Source organism: Pezoporus occidentalis, unplaced genomic scaffold (assembly GCF_034315485.1).
Source record: "Pezoporus occidentalis ecotype Australia unplaced genomic scaffold, CSIRO_AGI_Poc_V1 ctg241, whole genome shotgun sequence".
Classification (NCBI taxonomy): Eukaryota; Metazoa; Chordata; class Aves; order Psittaciformes; family Psittacidae; genus Pezoporus; species Pezoporus occidentalis.
The window spans coordinates 589,128-615,969 of NW_026914297.1; the positions used below are offsets into that span (position 1 = coordinate 589,128).

The 26,842-nt window shown below is 54.4% G+C and overlaps 2 protein-coding genes across 12 annotated transcripts in view; both read left to right on the plus strand.

Moving 5' to 3' along the window:
* Positions 1-16,530, plus strand: part of SSH2 (slingshot protein phosphatase 2) — an 89,505-nt gene extending 72,975 nt beyond the window's left edge. For all 6 annotated transcript variants that reach the window (XM_062622424.1, XM_062622427.1, XM_062622426.1 and 3 more), the window contains 7 exons: positions 1,309-1,402; positions 1,530-1,658; positions 4,517-4,563; positions 6,008-6,154; positions 7,343-7,543; positions 11,343-12,186; positions 13,393-16,530. In XM_062622424.1, coding sequence (XP_062478408.1) covers positions 1,309-1,402; positions 1,530-1,658; positions 4,517-4,563; positions 6,008-6,154; positions 7,343-7,543; positions 11,343-12,186; positions 13,393-15,333 — 3,403 coding nt within the window. In that variant the 3' untranslated portion in view covers positions 15,334-16,530. The remainder of the gene's footprint in view (positions 1-1,308; positions 1,403-1,529; positions 1,659-4,516; positions 4,564-6,007; positions 6,155-7,342; positions 7,544-11,342; positions 12,187-13,392) is intronic.
* A 4,177-nt stretch (positions 16,531-20,707) lies between these two features.
* CORO6 (coronin 6) lies at positions 20,708-26,788 on the plus strand. 6 transcript variants are annotated; one of them, XM_062622477.1, is made up of 12 exons: positions 20,708-20,848; positions 22,769-22,968; positions 23,585-23,707; positions 24,163-24,292; positions 24,378-24,559; positions 24,690-24,809; positions 25,188-25,307; positions 25,693-25,797; positions 25,886-26,031; positions 26,113-26,170; positions 26,253-26,483; positions 26,596-26,788. In XM_062622477.1, exons 2-12 carry the CDS (start codon positions 22,771-22,773, stop codon positions 26,716-26,718), a joined length of 1,536 nt encoding a protein of 511 aa, XP_062478461.1. In that variant the 5' UTR covers positions 20,708-20,848; positions 22,769-22,770; the 3' UTR covers positions 26,719-26,788. The 6 variants fall into 6 exon arrangements, with proteins under 6 accessions (XP_062478461.1, XP_062478457.1, XP_062478456.1 ...); XM_062622473.1 differs by lacking the exon at positions 25,188-25,307; XM_062622472.1 differs by lacking the exon at positions 24,690-24,809.
* The last annotated feature ends 54 nt before the right edge of the window (positions 26,789-26,842 follow it).

The following is a 26,842-nucleotide window of genomic DNA, read 5'->3' on the forward strand; positions in this document are numbered from 1 at the left end:
GCATCCAGCTGACACACCTGAGAATGGGGACAAAGAGCAAAACAGTTTTTCTGTGTTTTGAGGAGTCTGCAAGTGTGGAGCAGGACAGTGTATAGGTCCCAAGCTGTCTCCAGCTAAACATTTGGATGTCTGGTGCCATATGGCCCAAAACAGTGGCTGAGGTAGACAGGTGACAGTTTGGAAAGGCAAAGGTTATAGCCTGTATCAGCATTCAAGGTTTGCAACCTCTGTAATTAGTAATCGCAGATGGTACTGATACCACAGAACGTCAGAGGTAGTCTGTGTCCAGATGTGATGCTGAGCGTGAGAGCTTAGTTGCCTGGTTTGTAGTAGAAGAAATGACTTCACTAACCCCAGCTGCTCTCACAGATTATAGTGCTGTTGGTTGATTTATGCTCTCAGAGATTTCCTGTTGTTGGAGTTCAGTGAGTGAATAATGAGCAGTGAGCAGTTGTTCAGCTGTGAACAAGTCTTCACACTTGATTGTTTCTTAATGTACAAGGAAGGTGGCTGAGAAGTTTTGGCAAGCTGTCAGGTTAATATTCCCTTTTGGCTTATTATGTATAAATTTTGTGTCACCCATCCTTTCCCCTGTGGCAGCAGTTGAATGATTTCCTGGGGACACCGAGACAGCATTCCCTTAATTGAGTCCTGGAATAATGCATGAGGTTAAGAGAATCAGGAACATTGATGATCTTTATGAACCACCAGTTGGGCACTGGTAAAGCAGAGAAGTGTCTGTGCAGTCACCACCCAGGCAGTCTTCCAGGGAAATGGAAAGGTGCTGTGAGATGTTACTGCTGGGTCCCTTCTAAAGAGGATGGGTGAAACAGCTTTGGGCCACTGCTCTGTTGCAACCTCCCATGGTGTTAGTCAGGCTATTTTTGCAGCTGGTGATAAGGCCCCTGGCAGCAGAGGCTGGAGGAATGCACAGAGGCTTAGCTGCCCTTGTCTCTCCATGTAAGGAGCTTTGGAGCTTTTACCTTTCCAAGAAAGGTAGGGGGAGGCTTAGATATTGCTCCAGAGAGTATAATGCAGCCTTCCCAATTTAAATTTTACCAAATACCAGAGGTTCTTTAGATGACAACAATGGATTAGGAGCATTTGGTTGGTCTCTTTCATACACAACCAGGAATCTAAACTGGGCTTTACAGTCACCTGAATTCCCTCCAGCTGAGGACGTTCTTGGGGGAAGTAGCATGAGTATCTGAGGCTGCAGAGTACCCAGTCTATACAATACCTGTTTAAAAGTGCCATGAGTCCAGCTTCTTTCTCCTTCTGGTGACTCTTCTTGCTTTCTTCTGACAGTCCAACTGAGCGGGAACGCACAGAACGGCTGATTAAGACCAAGTTAAGGGAGATCATGATGCAGAAAGATTTGGAGAACATCACCTCAAAAGAGGTGAGTGCTGAGGGAACAGCACTGGAAGTGCTGTTGTGCCAGCCAGAGAGCTCTGTGCTTTATGCCATGATGAAAGGCTAGAACAAAACCTTCACATGGCTTCTTTGTGTTCCTCCTCCCCACCCAGATACGCACCGAGCTGGAGATGCAGATGGTGTGTAACCTGCGGGAGTTCAAAGAGTTCATTGACAATGAAATGATAGTGATCCTTGGGCAGATGGACAGCCCCACACAGATATTTGATCATGTCTTCCTGGTAAGTCTTACAGTGAATTCAAATGTAAACTCGCCAAGCACATCTCCCTATGTCTCAGTTGGCACAGAGGTCTCTGGAGGAACTCTGGAACTCTGAAGGAGAGACTGGTTGATCCTGGGGTCACATAGTCTTAAGCAAGACACTAGTCCTGTTGAACAAGAGCAGTCTGGCTTCTTGGCTGTGCTAAACTTTGCCATACAACACCAGCCAAGCTGTAGACCCTGTCACTAATCTAGGTTGTGCTTTGCCTAGAAATGTTGGACCATGATCCTTGAGGTCCCTTCCAACCTGGTGTTCTGAGACACTAGAGGATGGAAGGCAAAAAGTCTTAATTCTAACTACTTTTCAGGGCTATTTCCATTGATGCAAGACTAGTTTTGTAGCTTTAACTGTCCAGGGTATCCACACAGCAAGTTCTTGGAGTGTGTCTGGGAAGGGGATATCTACAGCAAAGAGGGAGGGGAACTGTTTCAGGAGAGCTGTGTGATGTTCAGGTGGAATCGCACTCCTGTAACATGGAAAGCTCAAGTGATCCAGGAGGAACAGAGGAGCCTAATGAAGAATCCTGAAGATAAGTCACTTAAGGAAACATAAACATTTGGCCTGCTAATGTTTTGCTGGCTTAGTTGCCTTTCATTGCTGCTAGGCCCTGTCTAATTACTGCACTTCCTTCTGGTGAGTCAGCGTTCCACTGGATTTCCCAGCCCTGGAGCAACAGACACAGGTTTGGTTGGGAAACCTATGAGGTTGGCTCAACTTAAAACAAAGCCATTCCTCTTGGACTTGCTGGGCTTTCCAAATGGAGAGGGCCTCTCCCAGTCTCCTTAAAGCTTAGTGCTGTGGCTCAGAAGCAATGGTGTATGTTAATGTGAGTGCTTCTGAGAAACTGTGGTGGGGTAGAGCCAGGAAAATTAAAGTACAATGTACTTTGTAATGTACTACAATGTAATGGGTTTTATTTTTGCAAACTATGTGTTCTGTGGAGAGAAAGACCTGTTCACAGCCTTACAGTGCTAGTTGAAAGCAGTGCAGGCAGTTCAGTGCGCTGCAGGGCTTGGAGTCTTGGCTCAGAGTGTATTTAATAGGAACAAGACCTTTAAAACAAGGCTTGAAGGAGCTGTGGCTAATGTGTGGAGTAGAAGTATCTGCAAAGCAGCTCTGCGGTGAGGAGCAGCACTGCTGGGGCTGGGCACCAGCTTAATTCAGGAGTGTCTATACTGCAAGGCAAAGTGAGGCATGGAGCTGTTTTCTTCCAGGTAGAGGCAAGAGCCCTGTGGGATCCCACTTACGGAGTGCTAAAATAACTAAGCAGGAAGTAAGAGATCTGATGGTGTTGGTAATTGTGGATCAAAGGATAGGAGAAAAGGTTTTCACCACTGCAGCGTTGTTCTCCATACCTGTGGAAACTGATGCTTCCCAGGCCTGAATTAAAGTATTCTTTCTTGGCCAGGAAGAGAGAACATGAAGTTAACTAAGGCTGGGGGCCAGGGTGAATACAGCAGGGATCACAATATAGTTGTTGGCACATCCTGAATAGCAAGAGCCACCATACTCATCCTTCAGACTGTGCACAGCTCTGGACTTTGGTGGAGCTGCCCTGTTCTGTGGCTGAAGGCGATGGATTCTGGTGTAATCTGTGCTGCCATGGCATGTAACATTTGCTCTTTTACCCTGCTCAAAATTGAGATTTCCATCTGTGCTGAGCTCTTGAATGGTATCTTCATTATGATGATTTTTCTTAGGAAGTGGTTCTTGGGAAGAATGAGCTGCTTTTCACGTCAAGAGAAGACAACAGACATCCCCAGTAGCTACCAGAATAGCAACACGGCCCTTTCCTGTGCGTGTACATCCAGACATGGGCTGGGAGTGCTCAGGATTTCTCTGGAAGTGCTGTCATGGGCACCATTGTGTGCCTGTGAGTCAGAGCTCTTGGAGCTCCCCCATCTCAGGCACAGGGTGCCTGTGCTTTCTGTGGCAAGAAGCAACCCATCCTCTGGATGGACGCTGCAAGACTGGGATGTTCTAACTCCCTGGCTGACAGGCTTTGCAGGCAGGCAGTGATTATGCTCCAAGGGCTGGCTCAGCCTGAACCTTGGGTGGTGTGGAAGCCTGTGCCATGGGAGCAGCCATGAGCAGTGCTCTTCTGCTGGTGATGGTAGTGCTACCAGAGTCCCTCTTGCTTACTCCTGTATTTGAACCATCTTTCAATTTAGGGAAGCAGATAGCTTGTGCACCTTAAATTTTGAAGGAAGCCTTTGCCTGAGTGGTTTTGTCCTCAATCGGGATTTATGTGTTTGAGCAGGAAGCAAGCAGCTTGGAGGCCCTGTGTGTGCTGGCCAGGGTGAGCTAGCCAGGGCTAAACGTGTTTATTTCTGCTCACACAGGCTTTGAACATGGGGAGACAAGGTGTAACCCAAGTGAGTTTACCTTGTTGGTGCCTTTGATGTGTGAGATAGGCGTTTCATGCATAAAGAGCACCTGGATGGTGCTGGCAGTCTGTCTTCTGTGGGGTAGAGCTGGCACAGCCTCCAGGGAAAGGGTGGAGCGTTTTCATCTTTGCTGAGGTTGGTTTGTGAGTGGTTTATAGGAAGTGCCAGGGTATGGTGCTGGGCTTCTGATTTGCAGGGCTGTTTGTTGCTTCAGAGTAGATCTGCTCAATGGGGCAAGATAAGGTGCTGAACCTTAGTATTGTTACCACTCTTCTGTGTACCCATGTACTCAAAAGATCCCCTCTGCTCTCCAGTACTTGGCTGGCCAGCTTCTTCCTCCAGGTCACTGGTGACAGTCCCTCCCTCCATCAGTTGTCTGGCTGTGTCTTCCTTCTGGCTGATGCGTCCCTTTGCATGTTCTCCCTGCAGGGCTCGGAATGGAACGCCTCCAATTTGGAAGACTTGCAGAACAGAGGGTAAGTAGCTTCAGGCTGTCAGCTTAAAAGCAGGAGCCTGGCCTCGACACTTGTCTGTGCAACAAATTCTCTTCCATGCCTGCTGTGTAACCTAAGTCTTACTAAAGGGTTTGCAGATCCAGACAAGTTCTTGCTTCCTCCAAACTCTGCATCCCACAAACAGGCACCCTAAAGTAAAAGAGTCTTGTTCCCTCACCTTGACTGACATCCCCTTAGTGAACAAAGGAAGCCAGCAATCTCACAGCTATAAGTAGCAAAAAGCCACAATTACTTAACTGGATGCTGTGTGGTTGGCTCTGTGCCCTCTGCTTCAGCCCGTTATTCTGGACTTGAGGTCTCATGGTTACAGAGGCACTTTGGGGTCTGCACCTCCGGACTGCAGCAGGAAGGAAAACGTGTAAAAAGAGCATTTGTTGTTTTGAGTGGGGCCCAGGAGGAAGTCCTGTAGCTCTCACACTTAACACTGATGGGTTCCTCTGTCTCCTGCCCTTTCAGGCTTAAGCTTACAGTGTCCTTTCTCTAGGCTGGGTGGAGCTAAGCAACAAGATTTTTGCAGTTAAATCATTATTTATGGGCCTGGCTTATTTGTGCCACATCCAGTGGAAAGAAAACGAATCACTGCTGAACTGAATAGCTCCCATACCTGTACCTCAGAAAAGCAGCCTGGCCAAAGGGGCTCTCCTCGCTGAGCTCAGGGGCTGCTCCAGTTCCCTTGGGTCAGACAGGTCCTGTTTGACTGCCAGCGCTCTCATACCCGCTAGGGAAAAGGGATGTCAGTCCCTTGCAGTGCTCTTGTTCTGTCTGGTAGCCCAGTGTGAGTGCAGTTCATAAGCATCTTACGAGTAACCCTCAGGGCTAAAAATACTCGATGTAATGTACATAAATACCATATGCTTTCCGCAGCAGTTTCCTTTCCAGAAAATTAAGGGATAAGAAATAAAGCCTCCCCAGTGGCTCATTGTCCGTTGCATCTCTCTGTAGTTACTTCACACATTTGTTTAGCTATGTTGTAGCTCACGAGCTGGTATCTTCAATCTTCCTGGTGCAGCAGGAGAAGAGATTCACAAAAGGGCTTGGAGAAAGTGTCCAAACACGACCTGAACAGGCTGTACAGGAGCTCCTGTGACACAAGTGTTGCTAAGTTAGGTGGGCAAGCAGTGTGCAACCTGACATGCTGTAAAGGAAGTTTCTATCCAGCATGGGCGGAAGCCCCTTTATCAGAGGCTAGGCTCAAAATTGCTCAGCCAAACCTTTTGTCTGTATCAGCTGCTGCTTCCTTGCATTGAGCCCTGGTTTCCAAGGAGGTGTGTGCAAGACTGCAACTTCAAATGCTGTGAGTTTGCCACTCGCAAGGCAAGGCTGTTGTGTGGCAGCTGTGATCTCCCTCTGAACTTGCTGTGTTCTGCACATTCTGCATTTTCATCTGCTCTCTGTTTCCATGCAGGGTGAGGTATATCTTGAATGTGACTCGTGAAATAGATAACTTCTTCCCTGGGCTCTTTGAATACCATAATATTCGGGTGTATGATGAAGAAGCAACAGACCTTCTGGCTTACTGGAATGACACCTACAAATTCATCTCCAAGGCAAAGTAAGTCTTTTCAGAGCAGAACAGACACATTTAGAAGATGTATATTAAGTATTTTATATTTTCCTACTGATTTTCTTAACTACTTTTCCTTGCATACCTGGCATCAAAGCATTTTCACTTTGTAGTTTCTGGCTAAGAGTTGCCTTCAACATGTTTTCATTCTTGTAGGTGGTTGTACAAGGAGCAGGTAGGACTAGTGAGGGGTTTCTGCCCAGTTGCAGTCCAGACAATCAGTGGAATGGGTAATTCCTGTACTGGAGAGCTAGCAGTTTGTCTGCTGCTTAGGAAATGCAATGGATCTGGAGAGGTGCTGGAGGGAGGAAAGGGCAGTAACAAATTGAGCAGGGCTTAACAAAAGTGAGAAGCATTGTGAGGTTGTATGATGAAGCCCAAAGTCTGGAAGTGATTTCTTGTAGTGTAAAGCTCCAGAGTAAACTCTTCCCTTTAAACAGGAGTAAGTGCCTGTGTAGCTCTCTGAGCTGTCAGTTATAGTGAGTAATCTGATAGCGGGTGCTGAAAGTAGGGCTTTTTTACTGCAGAGAACTGCATCCCAGTTACATGAGCTGTCTCCAGTTAATTCAGCAGCCTTCCTAAGGGAAAACTGGTCAGAAAGCAGATTGGCATATGTTGCCTTTAAAGTATTATTACCATTATAGAAGTCTCTCATCTCTTAACCGTAGCTGGTGCTTGCAATTTCTCATAGCCTTTACAGGCTGCCTTGTTTGAATATGGTTTGAGACTTGCTTTATTTGAGGTGGTGTCACTGTATTCCCTTAAGTACTTAAGCACTGTGACACCACATTTGTGTGATATATGGAGGCCCTTTTCATTTGGAATACTGCTTAATACCCATGTGCCGCTGGGGCTAAGTTCAAGGGTGCCATACTAGTCTTTAGCAGTCTTCACGAATATGCAAACAGCTGATGTGTGTCCGTGTGTGATAAAAGCTTCAGCAGAGCTGTTGTAACAAAATCTGTTAAGAATATTAAGACCCTGTTCTTCACTTTCTTTGTGTGTCTTGCTCCAGTTTGTAAATTGGATTATCAGATCCCATCCCAGACTTCCAACTGTGGCCACAGCGTTGAAAATATGTTTGATAATGCTCTGGTAAAGAAGTTATTTTCTTAAGCTTCTCAGGGGCCGTGTTTTCTATTTAATGATCCTCTTTTTGTCTTTCTTCCACCTCAGGAAAAATGGTTCCAAGTGCCTGGTGCACTGCAAGATGGGAGTGAGCCGCTCGGCATCCACGGTGATCGCCTATGCCATGAAGGAATACGGCTGGAACCTGGACAGGGCGTACGATTACGTGAAGGAGCGGCGCACAGTCACCAAGCCCAACCCCAGCTTTATGCGGCAGCTGGAGGAATACCAAGGGATCCTGCTGGCCAGGTGAGTGGAAGGAATGACCCTGATTACCTGGGTTAAGGTGTAAGTGATTGACTCCACTGTTTTAATTGGAACTTCCCTTGCTGCATTATGAGCTCCTCATTGTCTGGGGAAAGATAGCACTTTGTTTTCATGGGTTATCTCAGCTGAGCCTGGGAAAGTGGGTGTAATAAAGAGCTTTTAGGAGGCTCTTTGGCTTCTAGGGTGGCTGACTTTTTTGGAGAGTAGCATCCTGTGATCTACCATCTGAATGCAGCATTCAAAGCTGTGCAGCCCCCAGCAGAGATAAATGGTGTTCCTATTGCTTGTAACATCACTTGGCAGGAGACTCGCTTTGTCTCCATCTCAGCCTCACAGTTCCCTGTTGAGCGTGCCTCTCCTCAGCAGCTGGTCTGGTTTTATTTAGATCACTTCCATAAGTGTTGGTGTTAGGGGAGGGGACAGGATGTTCTGTGCATTGCAACAGCAGTGTTTATTCCTGCATGGAGTCCTGAGCCTGGTGTGGAGCTGGGCAAGTGTGTTGTAAGCCCAAGCCTATCACTTGATTAGCAAAAGACACACAAATATTGCATGTTTCTGAGAAAGCCACTTGCAGGCTGCATTAAGCAATGTGTTCACGTGATCAGCTGGAAGGAGGTAGTGATACTCTGTGTTCACCAGATTACAGTGTTCTGTTTAGGATCCTGGTGTGCTTTGCCAGGGAGCAGATCTGAAGCAAGCAGAACTACCCAAGTTGAGCCTCCTGCCACATGCTCTGGGCACGTTTTGACCATAGTAATTACTTCATAGCTGCATGGTGCTCTTGAAAGGTTTCTGCCTTATGCTGCTCTTTACAGCAGCTTAGGCAGTCACATTCTTTCTTTAGGGTATAGTTATCACCTCTGTCCTCTGCTTGGTCTTGTCCCTTTGAGTCTGTACTATCCTCTTGCAAAAAGCAGGTAATACTCAGTCTCAGGATAGATCACAGTAGAATAGATATTTCAAGAAATATCTATGCTCTTCTGGACTGAAACCCTTGGAGACAGACACCACACCTGCCTTGGTGCCTTGTGTGACACCAAACGTGCTGCTGGCACCATTTAATAAAGGTCAGTGCTTAACTCTGAGCTAGAGGTGACCTGACCAGTGCGGTGTGCTATGCAGCACTGAGCAGACTGGGCAATCTCACTGGGATAAGCCAGATGGAGGAAAAGAAGCTTTTCAGAGCTGAAAAACACATCAACCTCCTTTGCAACAGGTTGGTGAACACCTGCGAGGAGCCCTGGGCTGGTAGCAGCTGGTACATCATATCTTCAGCCCTGCAGTTGGGTTAGGTAATGTCACGCTGGTGGTTGGTGGCACACCTGCAGAGCCACCCTCTACAAACATTTTGGTTAAGGACTTTTCTGCCCCTGTCTTCTGGTAATTTATCTTTCAGGAGGTAAATCTTCTCTTGCTGCCATCCTTTATCTGGTGTGTGGCTCCCGTCCCACTTGAGCACACCACTGCTCCTGACCTACTCTGCCAGTCCCCATACAACAGCACGAAGAGGATGACTTGTGAGGCTTTACAAAATGCAGGAGCAGTGCATTGCACCTGTGTGGGTAGGACTGAAAAGCCTGTAGTAAATGAAGCTTCACTGAAGCAAGGAATGGGCTCCCTGTGCTGCAGAAGGGGTCTGTGGTTATGTGGTTCCTTTCTCAGCTCCAAACTGCCTTTTTCTTCCCGCTTTCTTTATGTTATTGAGCTTTGCCCTCTGCTCTCTGCCTGCCTTGTTTATTGCTGCAGTATTCCAGGACAGGTAAAAAAACAAAAACCCAACAGATCCCCACTCATGTGACTGCTCCAGTTTCAGGGGGATGGTATGTGAGGGCAGCCATGTGCTCATGCTATCTGGTTACGGTTTTGTGTTGGGGTTATAGCAACTGGGGTATGTTTTCCAGCTGTAAAATGAAAACTCCCTGCCTGCTTTTAGTCACAACAACAAGCGTGTTTTGCTCTTTGGGACTGTCATACTTCCTGGGGTTAGTTAAACTGTCTCTTCCTATGTGATGATAGCCACAGAAAGGCAGAGCCACCCCTGTTGCTTTTATTAGTTATGGATAAGTTACAGGAAAACAGTGTTTGGGATTCTCTATTCCTTGTGCAACTTGTAAATCAACAGCAGTAATGTTATACCAGAGTCTGGAGAGTTGGCTGCAGCCTGGGGTGGGGGGCTGGTCCAAAGCTGGTGTGACCACAAGCTGGGCAGCCCCAGTGCTGCCCCAGACCTTGTGCCATTGGATGTTCTCCCCAGCACTGGGAATGCTGCTCAGGAAGGTGAAGAGGTGGCGGTGGGCTCTAGGAAGGGATGCAGGCTCTTGTTCTCCTGCTTTTAGCACATCTTGCAGGTTGTGAGAATGGAGGAAGTGTGAGATTGAAGGCTGATACAATGCACCTCTCCCAGTGGTTGTTTACATGTGTTTTGATTCTTGGATCAAGGCTGTGCTGGGCAAGTTGGGTTTGCTCGTGTGTGAGGGTAGTTTTGACTTTCAAAATCAGATGTGCAGCTGGATGTGAGCACTGAAGCACCAGGGTAGGAAGTGCCCTCAAAAAAACATCCCCAGCTTCTCCCCAGGTTACATAAGCAGAGACACGGGAAGCCTTTAGCATCCCATGCAGAGCCTCAGCAACAACCTGCCTCATGGAAAAGCCTGGTTCTGCTGCCAGTGTCAGACTGTGATCCAAAACCCATTAGAGACAGAGCACGTGCACCCCAGAGCAACGCCTTTTGGCCTCTAGTCTTGATCCTCCTCTTCTCTGAAAGGCCCTGATCCTGACCTGTGTCACACACGAAGGCTGTAGCTGATTATGGGGTTGGAAAGCCAGATCTGCAGTGGATTATTTTCCTTAGCGGTTGGGCACCCACAACCAAACCAGTGCATTGTAATTAGTCCAATGGCATCTGTTAATTAACTTACAGCAGCCGATGGATGTGTCTGGGAGCGCCTGCTCTCGCACTATCAAGGGACTGAAGAGGTTTTCCAAGGTCTCCTGCTGATCCAAGACCTTTCTGTGGTATCTGCTCTCCTCCTAGGGGCAATCGGTGGAAGCACAGCCCTGCGGCCATGGTCACTCAGCAAAGCCCTTGCAGGCATGGCTAGCTGGTGTGGTTTCACTGTCAGAACTTGCCTCCTTTGCTCTCTGTAAGCCCAGGGGCACGGGCTGGGTTTTTTGGCAGGTAGGGATAAGGAAGATGTTGCAATGCTGCTTGGCTTTGTGACTGCTTAGACCTTCCTAAGGGGGCTTTCCAAGAGCTGGAGAACTCTTGAGCTTCCTTCCTGTGAAAGGCAGGCTTATTGACTGTTGAGGATGTCTTCTGTTTTACACACACCCACATCCTCTCACCCCACCCTGCCCTCTTGGTTACCAGAGCCCAGTTATGGATTGCTGAAGCTGTTCAAAGAAGGAGCCACAAAGGAAATTTGACTTCATTCCATGTCCACCATCCACTCACATCAAGAACTAGAGACCCTCTCTGGTCATCGCTCACCTGCCAGCAAAACGTGCTTTGTGGTTGAGGGAGGACCAAAGTCTGTAGTCAGTTAAACATTGTTTGTTGAATAGACTGATAAAATAACTGCTGAGGCATGTGGCTTGTTACTGGATCAACTTCTCGAGCAGTGGGTTTGGCCCTGACCCGTTTAAGTGAAGCAGTTGTGGTCAATGACTCCAGTGTTTGGCATGATTCTTCCTGTAGGTTTCATCCTCTTACAAGACGGTGGGTCTGGCTCTGGTACATGAAGACCCTACTCAATGTTTTCCTTCCTTTTCCTCCCCACAGCAAACAGCGGCACAATAAACTGTGGCGCTCGCACTCGGACAGTGACCTCTCGGACCATCACGAGCCCATCTGCAAGTCCGGGCTGGAGCTGAACAAAAAGGAGATCACCACCTCAGCCGACCAGATCTCAGAGGCAAAGACCAACGACAACCAGCAGCCGATGTCTCCCATCTACTCAGCTGAGCTAGACAGGGAGCAGCAGCTCCCAGAGGATGCCAACATGATCGAGGAGGTGTGTGTGAAGGAGAGAAGGATCCACCTGGAGTTTACGTGTCGAGACTTCCACGCTGAGCAGATGGAGGACAAGCTGAACCTGAACAGTATCAATGGCTGTACGGCAGGGTGTTGTGTAGACTCTGTTCCCCCTGATAACTGCCGTGCTTCTGAGGCCTTAATGCAACTCCAGCACCCTTTGGAAATAACAGAGTTCCCTGATTTGACAGTGGACGATCTGGAAAAAGATGCCCTTAAGCCTGATATGAATGTGCACTTGGTTCCCATGGAAGAATTCACTTCGTGCTTAAAAGACTTTCCCCAATCCCCAAATCAGAATTCCCCAAGTCTCCAACAGAATCCCCAGCCCGCGGTGACAGAGCTAAGTACAGACAGGATTGATTTCTTCAGTGCTTTGGAGAAATTTGTGGAGCTTTCCCAGGAGAGTCGGTCACGCACTTGCTCCCATTCCAGGATGGAGGAGCAAGGGAGTGGAAGGAACGGAGTCTCCAGGGTGCCTGTGCTGGAAGTGCCGCCTGCTGTGGATGGGGGTGCAGATACTCGAAGGAGCAGCTCTGGAAACTCTCCTCAGGCATCAGATGACTCTTCCACAGATGAAGAACAGCAAAAGGTTAAAATAACTTGCTCATTTTTCCTAGGAAACTGCTGCTCAAACCTGGTTCTCTTGCTGTGAACAGGGCATTGCCTAATTCTGACTCTCACTGGGCAGGCTGCCCATTGGGGAAGCATTGTTAGATGCTTTCTTCTTCTTCGCTTTTAGATACTTGGCCTTTCCTGTGCTTTTTCCTTAAACATCTGCTTGCTGGCAGAGGCAGGGCACTGGCTGAGTCAACCTTGACCTGCTGTGCTGTTCTCATGAGAAACTTACTTTTGAGGTTTGCATCAGATGGGTTGAATCCAAGGTTCAACGTCCCGAACCAGTGTGGGTATTTATCTTGACTTGAGAAATCCACCAAAGAATGGGGTAAAACTTGCACCTTCCCCTGGTTGGGAAGCACCAGCAATGGGATAGTAAATCAAGGCATGTGTAGAACTTCCACTGCTGGAGAAAGAGAATGAGCCTGTCCAGGCCTAGAGCGATGGGATCAGGCGTGTCATGACTCACTTCTCTCCTGGGCAGAGATATGATCCTGACAAAATGTAGTAACCTCTGAACTGAGGTACTTTTCCCTTATAATTGCTTTCCATCCTCCCAGACTCTTGCAGGGATTGATGATGTCTGGGGCCATCATTTTCTGGGAGCCTCTCATTTAAATTCCACGCTGCATTGCTTGAATCTTTTCCCTCTCCATGTGAGGCAGTAAGACTCTTCCAAATACAAGAGGCCAACACTCTCTCCAGTGATTTGGCAGGAGCATCCATGTGGATGCAGGAGCCTCTCTTTCCTTTTTCTTCCAGGAAACCAGGTTTCATTCTTTATCCTGTACTTCTGCTCACTCCCCTACATGAGCAGAATCTTTCACAGTTTTCAGTGCAAAACTGTGCCTTTAGAAGCATTAGGAATAGTTTTATTTTGTTAAGTGGACTTTTATTTATTAGAAAAAAAGGCTAAATTCCCCTGGAATTCGGGGCAATTAAACAAGAAGACCTTGAATCTCAATCTAGGTGAAAATCCAGCCTGGAATATCTTGAATGCAGCCCCCAGAGACAATAATGCTTCATTAGTCATCATGGCACTTGTAATCTATCCCCGCACACTAGCACATGCACTTCTTGTTCCTTTGGGAACGTGCACCCCCATTTCCTTTAAGCTGCTGCCATTTGCTGTGTGTCAGCACAGCTGATCCACTTTGTAATTGTACTGTTTGTGTTGCAGGAGGTGCCCGAGCTGCCCAGCACAGGCCATCTCACCAGATCCCACTCGGAAAATGCCATTTCTGTGAAGGAGATCATCACAGAGATCGAGTCAATCAACCAGGGAGCAGGACCTGCCCAGCAGAAAGAAGGTTCAGCCAACCTCAGCCAGACACCAAAGAGGAACACAGTGCATGACCTGCCAGTGGAGGCGATTTGGGCATCAGAAAGGGTGGAACAGAGTGAAGGAACCTGTTCTGGACACCAGGAAAAGGAGAAGGACCCTGTGCAAGCTGAGCAAGAAGCTGCCCCCTCCCTGCAGCCATCTTCTGGTAAACTAGACCTGGAGGAAAGCAGCTCTGGAGGGGAGCAGCAGGAGCCTCGCAGCTCCATGAACCCTGAGCCCAAGTGGTGCCCTGGCTCTGTCCGACGAGCCACCCTGGAGTTTGAGGAGCGCTTGAGGCAGGAGCAGGAGCACCAGCACACATCCCCAGTCTGCATCTTACCCACCCGCAAGAACTCCAGGAACGACTCTCCTGCTGCTGAGCTCCTGCTGCGGGGAAAGAGCGAGGAGCCACCCCTGGAGCTGGCTCCGGAGGGTGACAAAGGACGGGCTCCAGGCAATGAGGAGCTGCCTCTGCCTCCTGGAGCAGAGCTGCCTGTGGGCAGGCACCTGCCTGCACAGGAATCTCTGCCTGCAGAGCCCAGCCCGGGGCAGGAGGGAATGGCGCAGCAGCGCAGGACAGTGGTCTCATTCGATGGGATGGAGGAGCCAGCCCTGCCCTCCCTCCTCCCAAAGAGAATTGAAATCATCGAATACACTCCCGTGGTCAAGTCTGCAGAGCGCCCCAATGCAAGCTGTGAGCAGGGCGGGCTGGTCACAGCCATCCCCTCTTTAGATGAAAACTTGAACCCTTCCTTGTGCTCAACCTGTCCCCGAGCTCCGACGCTGGTAAACCTCTCACTGGAGCACGCGGTACACAAGCAGGTCACCTGCACTGTGGGCAGCCCCAGTGAGGATGGTGGTGGGTTATCTGCTCACCTCGGTGCTGCTTCTCCCTCTGCCCAGGTGACCTCTACACCTTCAGCCAGCCCAGATCACTCTTCTCACCCCTGTGTAATTCACCTGGAAGGTGTCACTGAGCAGAGCACGGGTACTGATGACGAGCCGGTCACGCCGTGTGGCACGGAGGGAGATGCAGCTCTCCCATTCAGGGACAGACCTCGGTGTAGGGGGGGTGCCAGCACCTCGAGGCAGCTGAGCGGTGAGGACTTCACCAGCCAACGTGATGAAAACATGGACCTTCTGGACATCTCCTTCCTGTGTTACGGCCTCTCGCACAGCTCCAGCAGCCGCAGCGTGGAGGAGCGCAGCAACAGCCCTGGGCTGGTCAAGCAGCGAGCGAAGGAGATAGAGGCTCGGATCCGGCACGCGGGGCTCACCACGCCATCCCACATGAAACGCTCGGCGTCCTTGGCCAAACTGGACTGCCTGGACCTCTCCAAGGATGACTTGTCCGAGAGGGAGTCAGCCTCTTCCGATGCCAACCCGGTGCTTCTCACCTGCGTTGCCCTGGGTCGAGGCTTTCGCGGGGGGAGGTTGGAGAGGGATTCATGTGGAAAGCATCGCCTTTCCTCCCCGGAGCCCGCTAAGCATTTTGTGGAACAGCTCAGAACAACCGAGTGCATTGCCCAGAGCAAGCCTGTGGAGAGGCCGCTAGCTCAGTACGCCAAAGAGTGCGGCTCCAGCCAGCAGGGCTTGTTTTCCAGCACGGATCCAACGTGGACTAGCTCCGAGGAGGGTCCTCCGCTGCTCCAGGCGCACGTCCTGGACTCCTTGTCCCCAGCTCGAGGCCTGGCTGTCGCGCCACGGCAGCAGCACGGGAGAACTCACCCTCTGAGGAGGCTCAAAAAGACCAATGATAAAAAGCGGACAACCAATCCCCTCTACAACACAATGTGATCCGGAGCCCTCGGCTGGGATTCCTCCACACAACCTGTGGCGTTGCGTTCACCCAAGGGGCAGGTGTAATATAAGGAACATGCACTTTATTGGTTAATTTTATATATATATATTGTCATTTTACTGTTCCTGGCGCATGTAGGTGTGGGTTGGTTCTTCTGTGTGTGACTCTGACTGCAGGACTGTTTGGGTTTTTTAAGTTGTTTTTTTTTTTTAACTCAGATAACCTCAAATGTTCTTTTTGTTTGTGCTTTGTTTTAAAAGAACACTTCTGTCACGTGAAGGTGCATGTTGGCTTGCTTCAGCAAGGTGGGGTTGTGCTTAGAACCACATCCGAACTCCTCACTTGAATTTTCCCCGTGCTTTGAAATGGTGCTGGGCAGTTGTTGGGGTCACAGCCCCCATAAATGTGAAGGCTTGTGCCAAGGTCCCTTTGTTTGGCCTTTCTTTTACTTCTGCAAACTGGAACTCCACGATGCTGGCAGATCACTCACAAAGCTGCTACAGGACAACCCCCCTGGGCTCGGTTCAGCTGCTGCATCCTCAAAGGAGCATGTGGGTAAATCCTGACGGATGGGCTCCAGAAACCCCAGAGATCAGATCAGTGCTCACCTCCTGGTGCAGGTCATGCAGAGCTCCTCCATGACCTCCAAGCTCTCAACTGCCCCAAACCATTGTGTGAGAGGAGGAGACCCCCCCAAAGCCAGAGTGTTCTTTTAAAACAAACACCTCGTTAGGGTTTAAACCCTCCCATTACTTGAATACTGCTGTGGGCCTTCCAAGTTCATGGCCATATCATCTGTCCTCTGCTCTCCTGCTGCCTCCCCTCTGCCTCATTCTTGTCTCCTCATGCTGCCTGAGTTTTTCTCTCCCTTCTGCTCACGGGCACTTCTGGGCACTCCCAAACCTATTGTTACATGATGCGTTGCTCCTACTGAATGCAAAGCTTTGTCCTCTCTGCTGTCACTCCCAACACTTGGAGGGATGAGCTTTTCTGGATTCTTTTTCCTTTTTTTTTTTTTTTTTTTGCCTAAATTGTATATATGGTATTTATAGAGATTTTTTTTTTGGTCATTTCCATGTGGTTTTCTGTTTTTTAAAAAGGGCAAGACTGCATTCTGTAAACTGGAAATCAAACCCATCTTACTCAAACTCAGTGCTGTTCATTGTAATCTGCCCAGAAACGGGAGTGGGTTTCACATTGGAACCTGTCTCCCCTTTCCAGAAGTGAACCTCCATGCCAGCCTTTGCCAAATGTGTCCCTTCTCCTCCAGTCCTTGTGAGTCCCCATCACCCCCAGTGCATCTGCCCCTTTCCCTCCTGCTGGAAGCTGGGTTTCAGAGGGGCCAGTTGGATGTGGAAAGCCGTGGGCTGCTCTGAGCCATTCTGCAGGTTCTTGCTTCCCTGGAGAACCCGTGTTTGAAGGGTCTGCTCCAGCCTCCAGCACATGATTTAATAGTTCCCAAGCAGTTGGGTTAAATCAAAGCTCCTCATTTCCAGCCATGCATACCAGCGACTTGTATGTGTGCTGTAGGAAGATGCTTGCAGACAGGATCCAGAGCTTTCCAATCCCATGGAAGGGCTGTGGCAGGAGATTGTGAGTGAGCTGGTGCTTGGCCCTAGCCCAGATCCTGCCCCCTGAGGAGGAGCAAAGCAGAGAGAAGCTGCAGAATGGCTCCAGCTGCTGAAAGCCCCGCATGGAGAGGACATGCTGTGGGAGGAGCAGCAAAGGCTGTGCCTAGAAAGCGGTGCTGATGCTGCAGGCTCTGATGGGACAAACTCAGCTTGAGCTGGAGAGGAATAGACCTCACCAGAGCGCTGTGGAGTATTGGGAAGCAGCATGTGTCTCCCCTGGGGAAGGGGTGTCCATAACCCCAGAGGTGAGGACCCCACCTCTCTGCCCTCCTCTCACTCCCAGGGGTTGTCCCACATTCCCACAGCATGGGACTGTGTGTCCCCTCCAGCAGCAGCATGTGCTTCATCCCTCCTTTCCAAGGAGCTTGGGCTCTGTCACCCGTGCTGGCTGCAGGCTGGAGCACAGCCCGAAGTAGCCCAGCCTGGGTCACGTAGCACGTCATTGCAGGCCATTTCAGTCACTAGGAGCCACCCGAGTTGCTGGCCCGGGAGGCCAGATACTTCTTTGGGACATGGAAAGACATTTGGCTTCTCCTGGCCAGCTCCAGCTGGCTACGGAGCTGGGCAAAAGGAAAGGCCAAGTGGCTCATGTCATCTTGTGAAGGACAGTTCCAGGCCTTGCCTCCCCCACAAACCTCACCAGACCCCACTGCCCACCGTTCCCAACCCCAAGGACACGTCTGCCTGCTCCTTGCAAGGGACAGGCTGCCACCAGGCCTGCCCTGCGTTGAAGGGAGCAGCGTGCTTGGCTGGTTGCATGTCCTGGAGACAAGGATCTGCTTGGGAGGGGAAAGCTCTGTGTGTCATTTGCTCCCTTGAGAAGGGAGGAGGAGGAGGAAGGGGATCTGGTTTCTTTGCCCAGCTCCATCCCAGGAGAAATTCCCTATAGAAAGGCTCTTCTATGCAGACCAGAAATGCTGCTTCCTGCCCCTACTCTGCTGCTGTCCAGGTGCTTTAGCTGGGGAGAGCAGCCAAGGGGCACAGGCCCCTGCAGGGAGCTGTGGTGCTGTCCCCTTGTCCTCAGCTCTGTCCCAGCATCGCTGTGGTTTTAATCTGGGAAGAAGGAGTTGGGGAAGGTGGTTCCATTGCAAAGCTGTGAAGGTTTTGGGGGGCTGGAGGCTCAGCTGGATGGCAGAAAGGGAAAGGGGTTGGAGGGACACGTCCCATGCAGCTCTCCAGCCTCTGGGCAGCAAAGCCACCAAGGCCCTGGCATCAGAGGTTTCTGTGAGGGGACAGTTGTCCCTTCTCCACGCTGATGGCTCACGGATGGGTGGTGGTTCACTCCTGCTTCCTTGGAGTGCTTCTTGTGCCCCACCAAGCACCATGGGGAGCTCAAGGCTCGCTGATGGAGGGGTTTGAGGAGAAAGGTGTTGTTTTAAGGGCATTTTTGTACAAAGCAACTGTTCTTTTGGTCTTGCAAAGCCCTCTCGGAGGACGCTGCGTTGTTTACATTGACTCCTGTACAATATCTCAGCCATCGCCTCCCCTCGCCCGCCCCGGCTGTACTGTAACGTGTGAGCCTTGCACAAGCGGATAGCGTGTGTGTGGACGTGGTTTGTACACTGTTCTGTTGCACTCGATGCTGTGTGCATGTGTGCGTGTGTATGTGTGTGTGTGTGTCTGGTCTGCTTGGGAAGTTGTGACCTGTACAAATCTCTTCCCCTTTCAGCCCTTTCCTTGGGGGCACGGTCCCAGCGCGGTGGCAGGAGGGGTGATGGGGCAGGGGTTAGCTCCGTGTCCCTTTGCCAGCGAAGGGAACCCCCTGCAGCTCCGGGCCGCCGGAGGAGGGAATTGGCACCGGGGCACTGCTCCTGCTCCTGGCTCCAAGCGCTCTCCCAGCCCAGCAGCAGGAGGAAGCCATACCCACCACGGGTCCCCTGCTCCCCTCACGGTGCGTCCTGCCTTAATCTGGTCCCAGCTCCATGCACACCCCCCCCATGCTTCTCCCTAAGGGAGGGACCCCCGGAACCCTTGCTGGTGTGGGGCTGGGGCAGGCGCTGGCCTGGCGCAGGAGGGCTCCAGGCTCTTGGTCACCCTCCGGCAGTGCTGCCAGAGGTGCTAACAGCCCGCCCGCGCTGCAGACATCTCTGTTGGCACAGAAGGTGGTGCCAGTGCCTTTTCTTTTCCTGTATGGAGATGTGGCGCCCGTGCTGGCGCGTAGGGATCGCCCCGGGGATGCCTGGTGGTGGAGTTGCAAACCGGGGAGCGCTTCCCTCTGCTCCTCCTGGATCTTCCTTGGTGGCTGGGATCGTCCCCTTTCCCCCTAAAGACTTTATGACCGATGTGCTCAGCTGTTTTTAAATGTGAACTCGTGCACTGATGTGCAGATTCAATGTTCTTGTTACCGAATAAATAAAGGTTTATTTTGAAGATGATGTGGGCCTGCTGCCTCCTCTGGGGGGGGGCTGGGGGGCAGTGAGTGGCCCCGTGCTGCTCTCAGCACAGGGGCTGGGGAGCCAGAGCCGGGTTGTTCACTCGTGTCCCCTGCCAGAAGGGGTAGATGGACCCATCCTGTCCCAAGTGATGCGTGCAGGGGCTGAGGAGCTGTGCTGCCAAGCAAGATGCTCTTCCAGCCCTTGCTGCAGCCCCAGGGAAGATGCTGCGGGGGGGGGGGGGGGTTACATGTGTAAAACCTGGGACAGTGCAGGTCCCCTCTCGCACTGCCACAGGCAGAGGAGCTGTGGGAGGCTCCTGGTTTGGAAGCAAGGAGGTGCAAGGTTTTAGCTGCCCTCGGGACCAGACCTGCCATGGCCAACCAAGGAGCTGAGCTGCGTCCAAGCGCCAAATAACCGGCTGGGGAAAGGCTTCCCAGGCCCTTTCCTGCGCTCACTGGGGATGTGGCTTGGAGTTGAGGATACAGAACATGGGGCCAAGGGCAGAGTGAGCCAGAGCCATGGTGGGCCAGGGCAGGCAGGGGGGGCTCTGCAGCCCGCTCCCTCCCCGCCACCCCTTTGGCCAGGCGAGCAGGGATGTCACCTTTTCCCTTCCATTTTGCCAGCAGCCCCCTCCTGCCCGGCTCAGCCAATGCTTGCCTGGCTCCACACGGTGCCCTTGTAGGGTCCAGGGCTTTGCTGCCTTTCCAGGAACCGCGGCTCCCCTCCCACCGGTCCCCGAGCCCCACAATCCCTTAATCCCCTTGTGGGCTAGGGCATCCCTGCGGGGCAGGCGTCTGCTAAATTCCAAATCTGGTTTCTGAATGTGCCTGTAACCATCCCGTTATGCAGGGCTGATGTGGGTTCATCATCCCTACGGGCTTGCAGCCCCCTCGCTCCAGGGGGGACCAGGTTATGAGCCCATGGGGTTGGGGCCAGCCCACGGCCATGGCTTTGGTGGGACTGGGCTGGCTGCAGGATGTGAGGGCGCCCAATGCAGGGATGCGGTGATGCCCATCAGCCCTGTGCCCGCTTGAGCCCTGAGCTGAAGTGACCCCGGAGTGATGGAAGCGGAGTGTTGGGGGGTGAACCCCCCGCCGTGGTCTCTCAGAGCGCAAAGAGGCTTCCCCCCATGCCCACCCCGCTGCAGCGCAGTGCGCAGGGGTCCCATGCAGCGTGCGGGGGGCGGATGGGGGGGTGCGGGCCCCCCGCTTTCAGTGCCAAAGGGGCCGGGCCGGGCGGGGACAGGCGGGGCCGGAGCGGGCCCCCCCCACCTCCCGGTGCCCGCCGCGGGGGGGCTGTGGCGGCCGCGGCTCCCGGCTCGGCTCAGCTGTTCTCTGCGGCAGCGGCACTGCGCGGAGCCGAGCGCAGCCGCGCCGGGCGGAGCGGGGCCGGGCCGGGCCGGGCCGGGCCGTGGTGTGCGGGGCGGGGGGGAGCGCAGCGGGGCCGGGCCGGGCGGAGCCGAGCGGGGCGCAGCGCCCGCAGCGCGCAGGAGCCGCGGAGCGCAGGTGGGAGCCGGGGCGCGGGCAGCGGGGACCGGGCAGCGGGGACCGGGCACGGGGCGGGAAGGGGGGGTGCGGAGGGACCCCGGCCCCCGGCCCCTCGGCGCCCGCCGCCGCCCCGCAGGACATGGCTATATTTGGACAGTGACCTCTGGTCGTTCCCGAGCAGCCGCTGCGGATTCAATCGTGGCAACGTAATGGCACGGCCGGGGAGCGGGGCTGTCCTGCTGTGTCCTGCCTGGATCCTGCCTGGATCCCGCGTGTGCCCTGTCTGCACCTTGCTGTATCCCTCCTGAACCCCGCCTGCATGCTGCTAGCCCCCCATCCGACCCTGCCTGCACCCCATGCAGCTGTCATGCCTGCAGGCTGCGAGCACCCTGCCTGCAGACCATTAGCAGCCTGCTTGTATCCCGTCTGCACCCTGCTCAGCACTGCCAGCACCCTGCCTGAACTCTGCCTGCACCCCGCTCAGCTCTGCCTGCACCCTGTCCAACTCTGCTTGCACCCAACCTGCAGCCTCTGCACTGCCTGCACCCTGCTCCACTCTGCCTACACATATGCTCCTCACCTGCACCATTCCAGCACCCCGTGCCCTGCCTGCACCCTGCTTGCACCCCGCATGCCCTCTGCCCAGCCAGCCAGGCTCTCACCCACTCCTTGTGTCCCTACACCCCAAGCTCTGCTCCCACTGTGCTGCAAAGTACCCAGAGGTTGTCCCCATGGAGCCCACTCTCCCCTCCCCAGGGCTGGGGACCGTGTCTGGGGCCCTGGGGCTGACAGCAGCGGTGCCAGTGTCCAGCCCCCTTGGTAGCCAAGCTCCAACCCACAACCCATTCTGCCAGGCCAGGGATGATGCTGAAGGGCCACAAGAACCCCTGGGGACACCCAGGGGCCGGGCAGATGTGGCTTGGCTCAGTGCTGCACGTGCCCTGGCCAAAAGCCACCGGCCTGGTCATGGGGGGGGGAATTGGTCATGGGGGGGTGAGATCTGTTCCTATCTTGCCCTCAGCAGTGGTGCCTGGTGCTCCTGGATGAGTTTTGGTGGCTGGATACAGCCCCTGACAATGGTTGAGGCGCCCAGAGAGCACAGCAGGGTCCCTAGTCAGTGGTTCATGGGTGCTGCAGAGCCCCAGCTCCAGGGGTCCTGAGGGGCTCAGTACCCTTTGGTAGGTCCCAGGAGCAGCAGAGGCTTGGGAGAGAGATGGGTGATGGCAGGCAGCATGCCCGGCTGGAATGGGAACCCTGCTGGGGCCATGGTGAGCACAGGGGGCTCCTCTGCACCCCGGGGTGCCCACAGGGCTGCATGGCTGGGCCAGGTCCAGCCCTGGCCCAGGGTCAGTGCCAGGGGAATGGGCTGTGGATGCAGAATGGATGACACATGCAGGAGCCCATGGGGCAGGCATGGATAAGCAATGCTGGATGCATAGCCTCCCTTCTGCTTGCTGTGTCCAGCCAGGTATCTTTGGGCCACTGATGCAGAATGGGTCACAAGGGGACAAGCTGTGACCTGGTGCGAGGCACCTCCATGTCCACCTTCAGTTCTTCTCAGCCCCATTTATCTACTGCAGCTGCCCATGTGCCAACCCCTGTGCTGGTCTTGGGACACAACACAGCCACAGGGCACAGCAGCGCATCATGGCATGACCATGTCACTGCCCAGACATCGAGTGTCTCTGGCCACAGGATGCCCATCCCCAGTGCTTGCAGCACCCACACACCCCTGCGCAAGGGCTGTCCCCGCTCCCTGCATGGGATAAGGGCCACATCAGGCGCCATCCTGCATCCCCATCCCCTGACATCTCCATGTCCCAAGGCTTCCCTCTGTGCCCAGGATAGGGGTGATTTATCAGGGAGATAAGGGCACCAAAACCTCTCCCTGCTGTGCCGGGGGGGGGTCATGGCCTGACCCTGGCCCCCCCCCTCCAGCCATGAGCCGACGCGTGGTGCGCCAGAGCAAGTTCCGGCACGTGTTTGGGCAGCCGGTGAAGGCCGACCAGATGTATGAGGACATCCGTGTCTCCAAGGTGACGTGTGACAGCTCCTTCTGCGCCGTCAACCCCAAGTTTGTGGCCATCATCGTGGAGTCCGGTGGCGGGGGGGCCTTCATCGTCCTGCCCCTTGCCAAGGTGAGCGGGGGGACTGTTGAGGACTGAGCCCTGATGGAATGTACTGGGGGGGATGCGCTGATGGGCTCTGCTTTTGTGGGGCTGCTGTGGCCCCAGAGTCGCCCAGTTTTGCCCCAGTATCTCCATCCTCTCATGGGTGCTTGGGGAATGGACAGCCTGGGCTGATCTGCATGCATGAAGGGTGATGTCCTGAGGGCACCTGAGGGGATGCAGGAAACCCCTGGCTGCTTGCTTCCCATCCGGAATTCCCTGGGAGCACAAGATGCGCAGGGGGCATCCCAGTGGGGTGGGGGTCTGTGCTGCCCACCCCAGCAGAGGGGCTTGGAGGGGATCCCCAACCTCTCCTTGTCAGCTAGGAGGACACAAAACAACCTCTCCCAGGTCACACTGATCCCCTCCATGCCCCATTAAGGGCCTCATGCTCAGTGAGCCCATTCCCACTGCATGCCTCAGTTTCCCCCTTCAAGGCAGGAGCAAAGCTCTGGGCCCCCTGCATGTCCCTGTTGTGCCACAGCACCACGCTGTGGCCATGCTGGGGTTTGGGGGTTCACCTGACAGCATCCCCCCACACACACACACACTGCTGGGTACTCACCTGCGCACCTGGGCCTTGCAGACGGGACGGGTGGACAAGAACCACCCGCTGGTGACGGGGCACACGGCGCCCGTGCTGGACATCGACTGGTGCCCCCACAACGACAACGTCATCGCCAGCGCCTCGGAGGACACCACCGTCATGGTGAGGGGCAGAGCCGGGTGGGAGGGGGGTGTCGGGCACAGGGGGAGCCGTGCAGGGCATCGCCCCCCCCCATCCCGTTGCCTGCGAAGTGTCCCTGGGCTATTTTTAGCCGCGGTGCCATGCGTTCACGCTGGCGGCGGCTGCTCTCTCCATGATGCAGCACTTTGTGCTAAATATACCCGCATGGGCGACTCAGCACCCAGGAATAGCTGGGGGGGGGGGGGGGGTACTGGGGGTGCACCCCTTTCCCTGTGCCCATCAGCACCCCAAGTGCGAGGGATGCACCCCAGGATGGAGGCGCTGCTGTTGTCCCCTTGCCACCCTCCTGCAGCCTGAGCCGGGATTAAGGATGAGGTTAATTGGCTCCGAGGCCCTCAGCCGCTTAGTGCTCAGGCGTGGGGTGATCCCCATCATCCCACACGCCGCTGCCCGTGTTCCCCCCCCCCCACTTCAAGGTGTGGCAGATCCCTGACTACGTCCCCATGCGCAACATCACGGAGCCGGTGGTGACGCTGGAGGGACACTCCAAGCGGGTGAGCATCATCTCGTGGCATCCCATCGCCCGCAACGTGCTGCTCAGCGCAGGTAAAAGGGGGTCCCCAGGTCACCTCCCCGGGGTTTAGAGGGGGTTCTGTGGGGTGATGTTGTCTACCCCACTGGTCCTCCACAGGCTGCGACAACCTGGTGATCCTGTGGAACGTGGGCACGGGGGAGATGCTGCTGGCGCTGGATGACATGCACACCGACCTCATCTACAACGTGGGCTGGAACCACAACGGCAGCCTCCTCGTCACCACCTGCAAGGACAAGAAGGTCCGAATCATTGACCCCCGCAAGCAGCAGGTTGTGGCGGTGAGTGTCCCCAATGTGTCCCCCCCCACCAGCCTGCCGCGGGGCCCCCCCCCAGTGCCTGCCTGACCCTACTAACCCCCTGCACCGCGCGTCTCTGTGTTTGGTTTTAACCCGCTAACGGCCGGCGCAGGAGAAAGACAAACCCCACGACGGCGTCCGCCCCATCCGCGCCATCTTCATGGCCGATGGCAAGATCTTCACCACCGGCTTCAGCAAGATGAGTGAGCGGCAGCTGGCCCTCTGGGACCTGGTATGAGACAGCGGCTCCTGCCTGGCCAGCACCGCTCTGGGGACACTGTGGAGCTCTGCCAAGCTGGGGATGCACCGGGTGTTAGGGATGCTCTGGGTACCAGTGATGCTCCAGCTACCAGAGATGCACTGGGTACCAGAGATGCACTGGGTACCACGGATGCACTGGGTACCACGGATGCACTGGGTACCACGGATGCACTGGGTACCAGAGATATGCTGGGTACCAGGGATGCTCTCCAGCAGCACATGCACTTCAGGAGCTTCATGCACTCCCCAGCAGCAGGACTCATCATCTCTTCAAGGGGACAGATCCGGACCCCCTCCCATTTTCCCCCCATCCCGTGCTCCATGCTGACTCTCTCCCCCCTTCCCCCAGGAGAGGTTTGCCCCCCACGAAGGGCTGAGGCCCGTGCGGGCCATCTTCACGCGGGAAGGACACATCTTTACCACGGGCTTTACCAGAATGAGCCAGCGGGAGCTGGGCTTGTGGGACCCGGTAACGAGGCCGCATGGAGTGCTGCCCCCGGAACTTGCCCCCCCCAAACCTCTGCCCCCTTCCCTGCCCCGGGGTGGGGTGCCTGCTGCATCCCCCTCATAAAGATGCCAAGTTCCCAAGTGTGCTGTGCTGTGCTGGGGATGGGGGAACAAGGAGTGCTGGGGGGGGTGTGGGAGCACAAGGCTGGGGTGCACCCAGTCATGCAGGTGAGTAGGAGCAGGGCAGGGTGTGCTGGGTGGGGGGCATGACAAGGTGTGTGCCCGGGGGGTTGTGTACCGGGTAGGGGACAAGCCCTGTCCCTGCAGAGTGCTGTGCCTAGTGTGTGACTAACCACGGCCAGGGGTTTGGGGACCACCACTCACCCCCCACTGCCCCGGCCCCACAGAACAACTTTGAGGAGCCGATCGCCCTGCAGGAGATGGACACAAGCAACGGGGTCCTGCTGCCTTTCTATGACGCTGACTCCAGCATCGTCTACCTCTGTGGCAAGGTAAAACCCCTGCTGGGGTGCACCCCTTGATGCCACCCGTGTCTGTGGGGGTGCCAGGGCTGGCTGACCGCCGTCCCCACACCCGCAGGGTGACAGCAGCATCCGGTACTTCGAGATCACGGATGAGGCGCCCTACGTGCACTACCTGAACACCTACAGCAGCAAGGAGCCGCAGCGGGGCATGGGCTTCATGCCCAAGCGTGGGCTGGACGTCAGCAAGTGTGAGATCGCCAGGTAAGAGCTTGGGGGAGGCTCAGGGGACCAGGAGGGGCCACAAAGGGGTGGCTGGACCCTGAGTGCCTCTGCCCCACGCAGGTTCTTCAAGCTGCACGAGCGCAAGTGCGAGCCCATCGTCATGACGGTGCCGCGCAAGGTGAGTCCGTTGGGTCCCAGGGGAGATGGGGGGGGGTAAAGAGGGGACATCTTGTCTCATTGCAGTCTGCCTCGCCCCGCAGTCAGACCTCTTCCAGGATGACCTGTATCCCGACACGCCGGGCCCGGAGCCGGCGCTGGAGGCGGATGAGTGGCTGTCCGGGAAGGATGCTGAGCCCATCCTCATCTCGCTGCGGGATGGGTACGTCCCCATCAAGAACCGCGAGCTGAAGGTGGTCAAGAAGAACATCCTGGACAACAAACCCCCCCCCGGCCCCCGCCGCAGCCACTCCGGTTGTGACCCCAACGTCTCTGTGAGTGTCCTGGGGACGGGGACGTTGCGGCAGGGCTCTCCCCTGCCTGCAGTGGGGTGTGGGGGGGGATTGGAAGGGGCTCCCCGGTGACCCTGTGTGTGTCCCCCAGCAGCAGCCAGCCTTGCAGGAGGTGCTGGAGGAGATCCGTGCCCTGAAGGAGACGGTCCAAGCGCACGAGAAGCGCATCTCCGACCTGGAGAACAAACTCGGCCAGTTCACCAACGGCACGGACTAATGCGGTGGCCACGGCCAGGACTGCCCCGGCCCCCCCGGGGATTAAAGCCGAGTCCCCGCAGAGGGCAGGAGCCCAGAGCCGTGTTCTTTCCCCAGGAGCCGAGGCTGCAGGGAGGGGATCAGAC

Excerpts from the sequence above, each read along its gene's own strand:
- CORO6 (XM_062622477.1), top strand. The coding sequence starts at position 22,771 with ATGAGCCGACGCGTGGTGCGCCAGAGCAAGTTCCGGCACGTGTTTGGG. Across the intron at positions 24,560-24,689 it reads GCAAGCAGCAGGTTGTGGCG|GAGAAAGACAAACCCCACGA; the intron begins GTGAGTGTCCCC and ends CGGCCGGCGCAG. Across the intron at positions 26,484-26,595 it reads GTTGTGACCCCAACGTCTCT|CAGCCAGCCTTGCAGGAGGT; the intron begins GTGAGTGTCCTG and ends GTCCCCCAGCAG.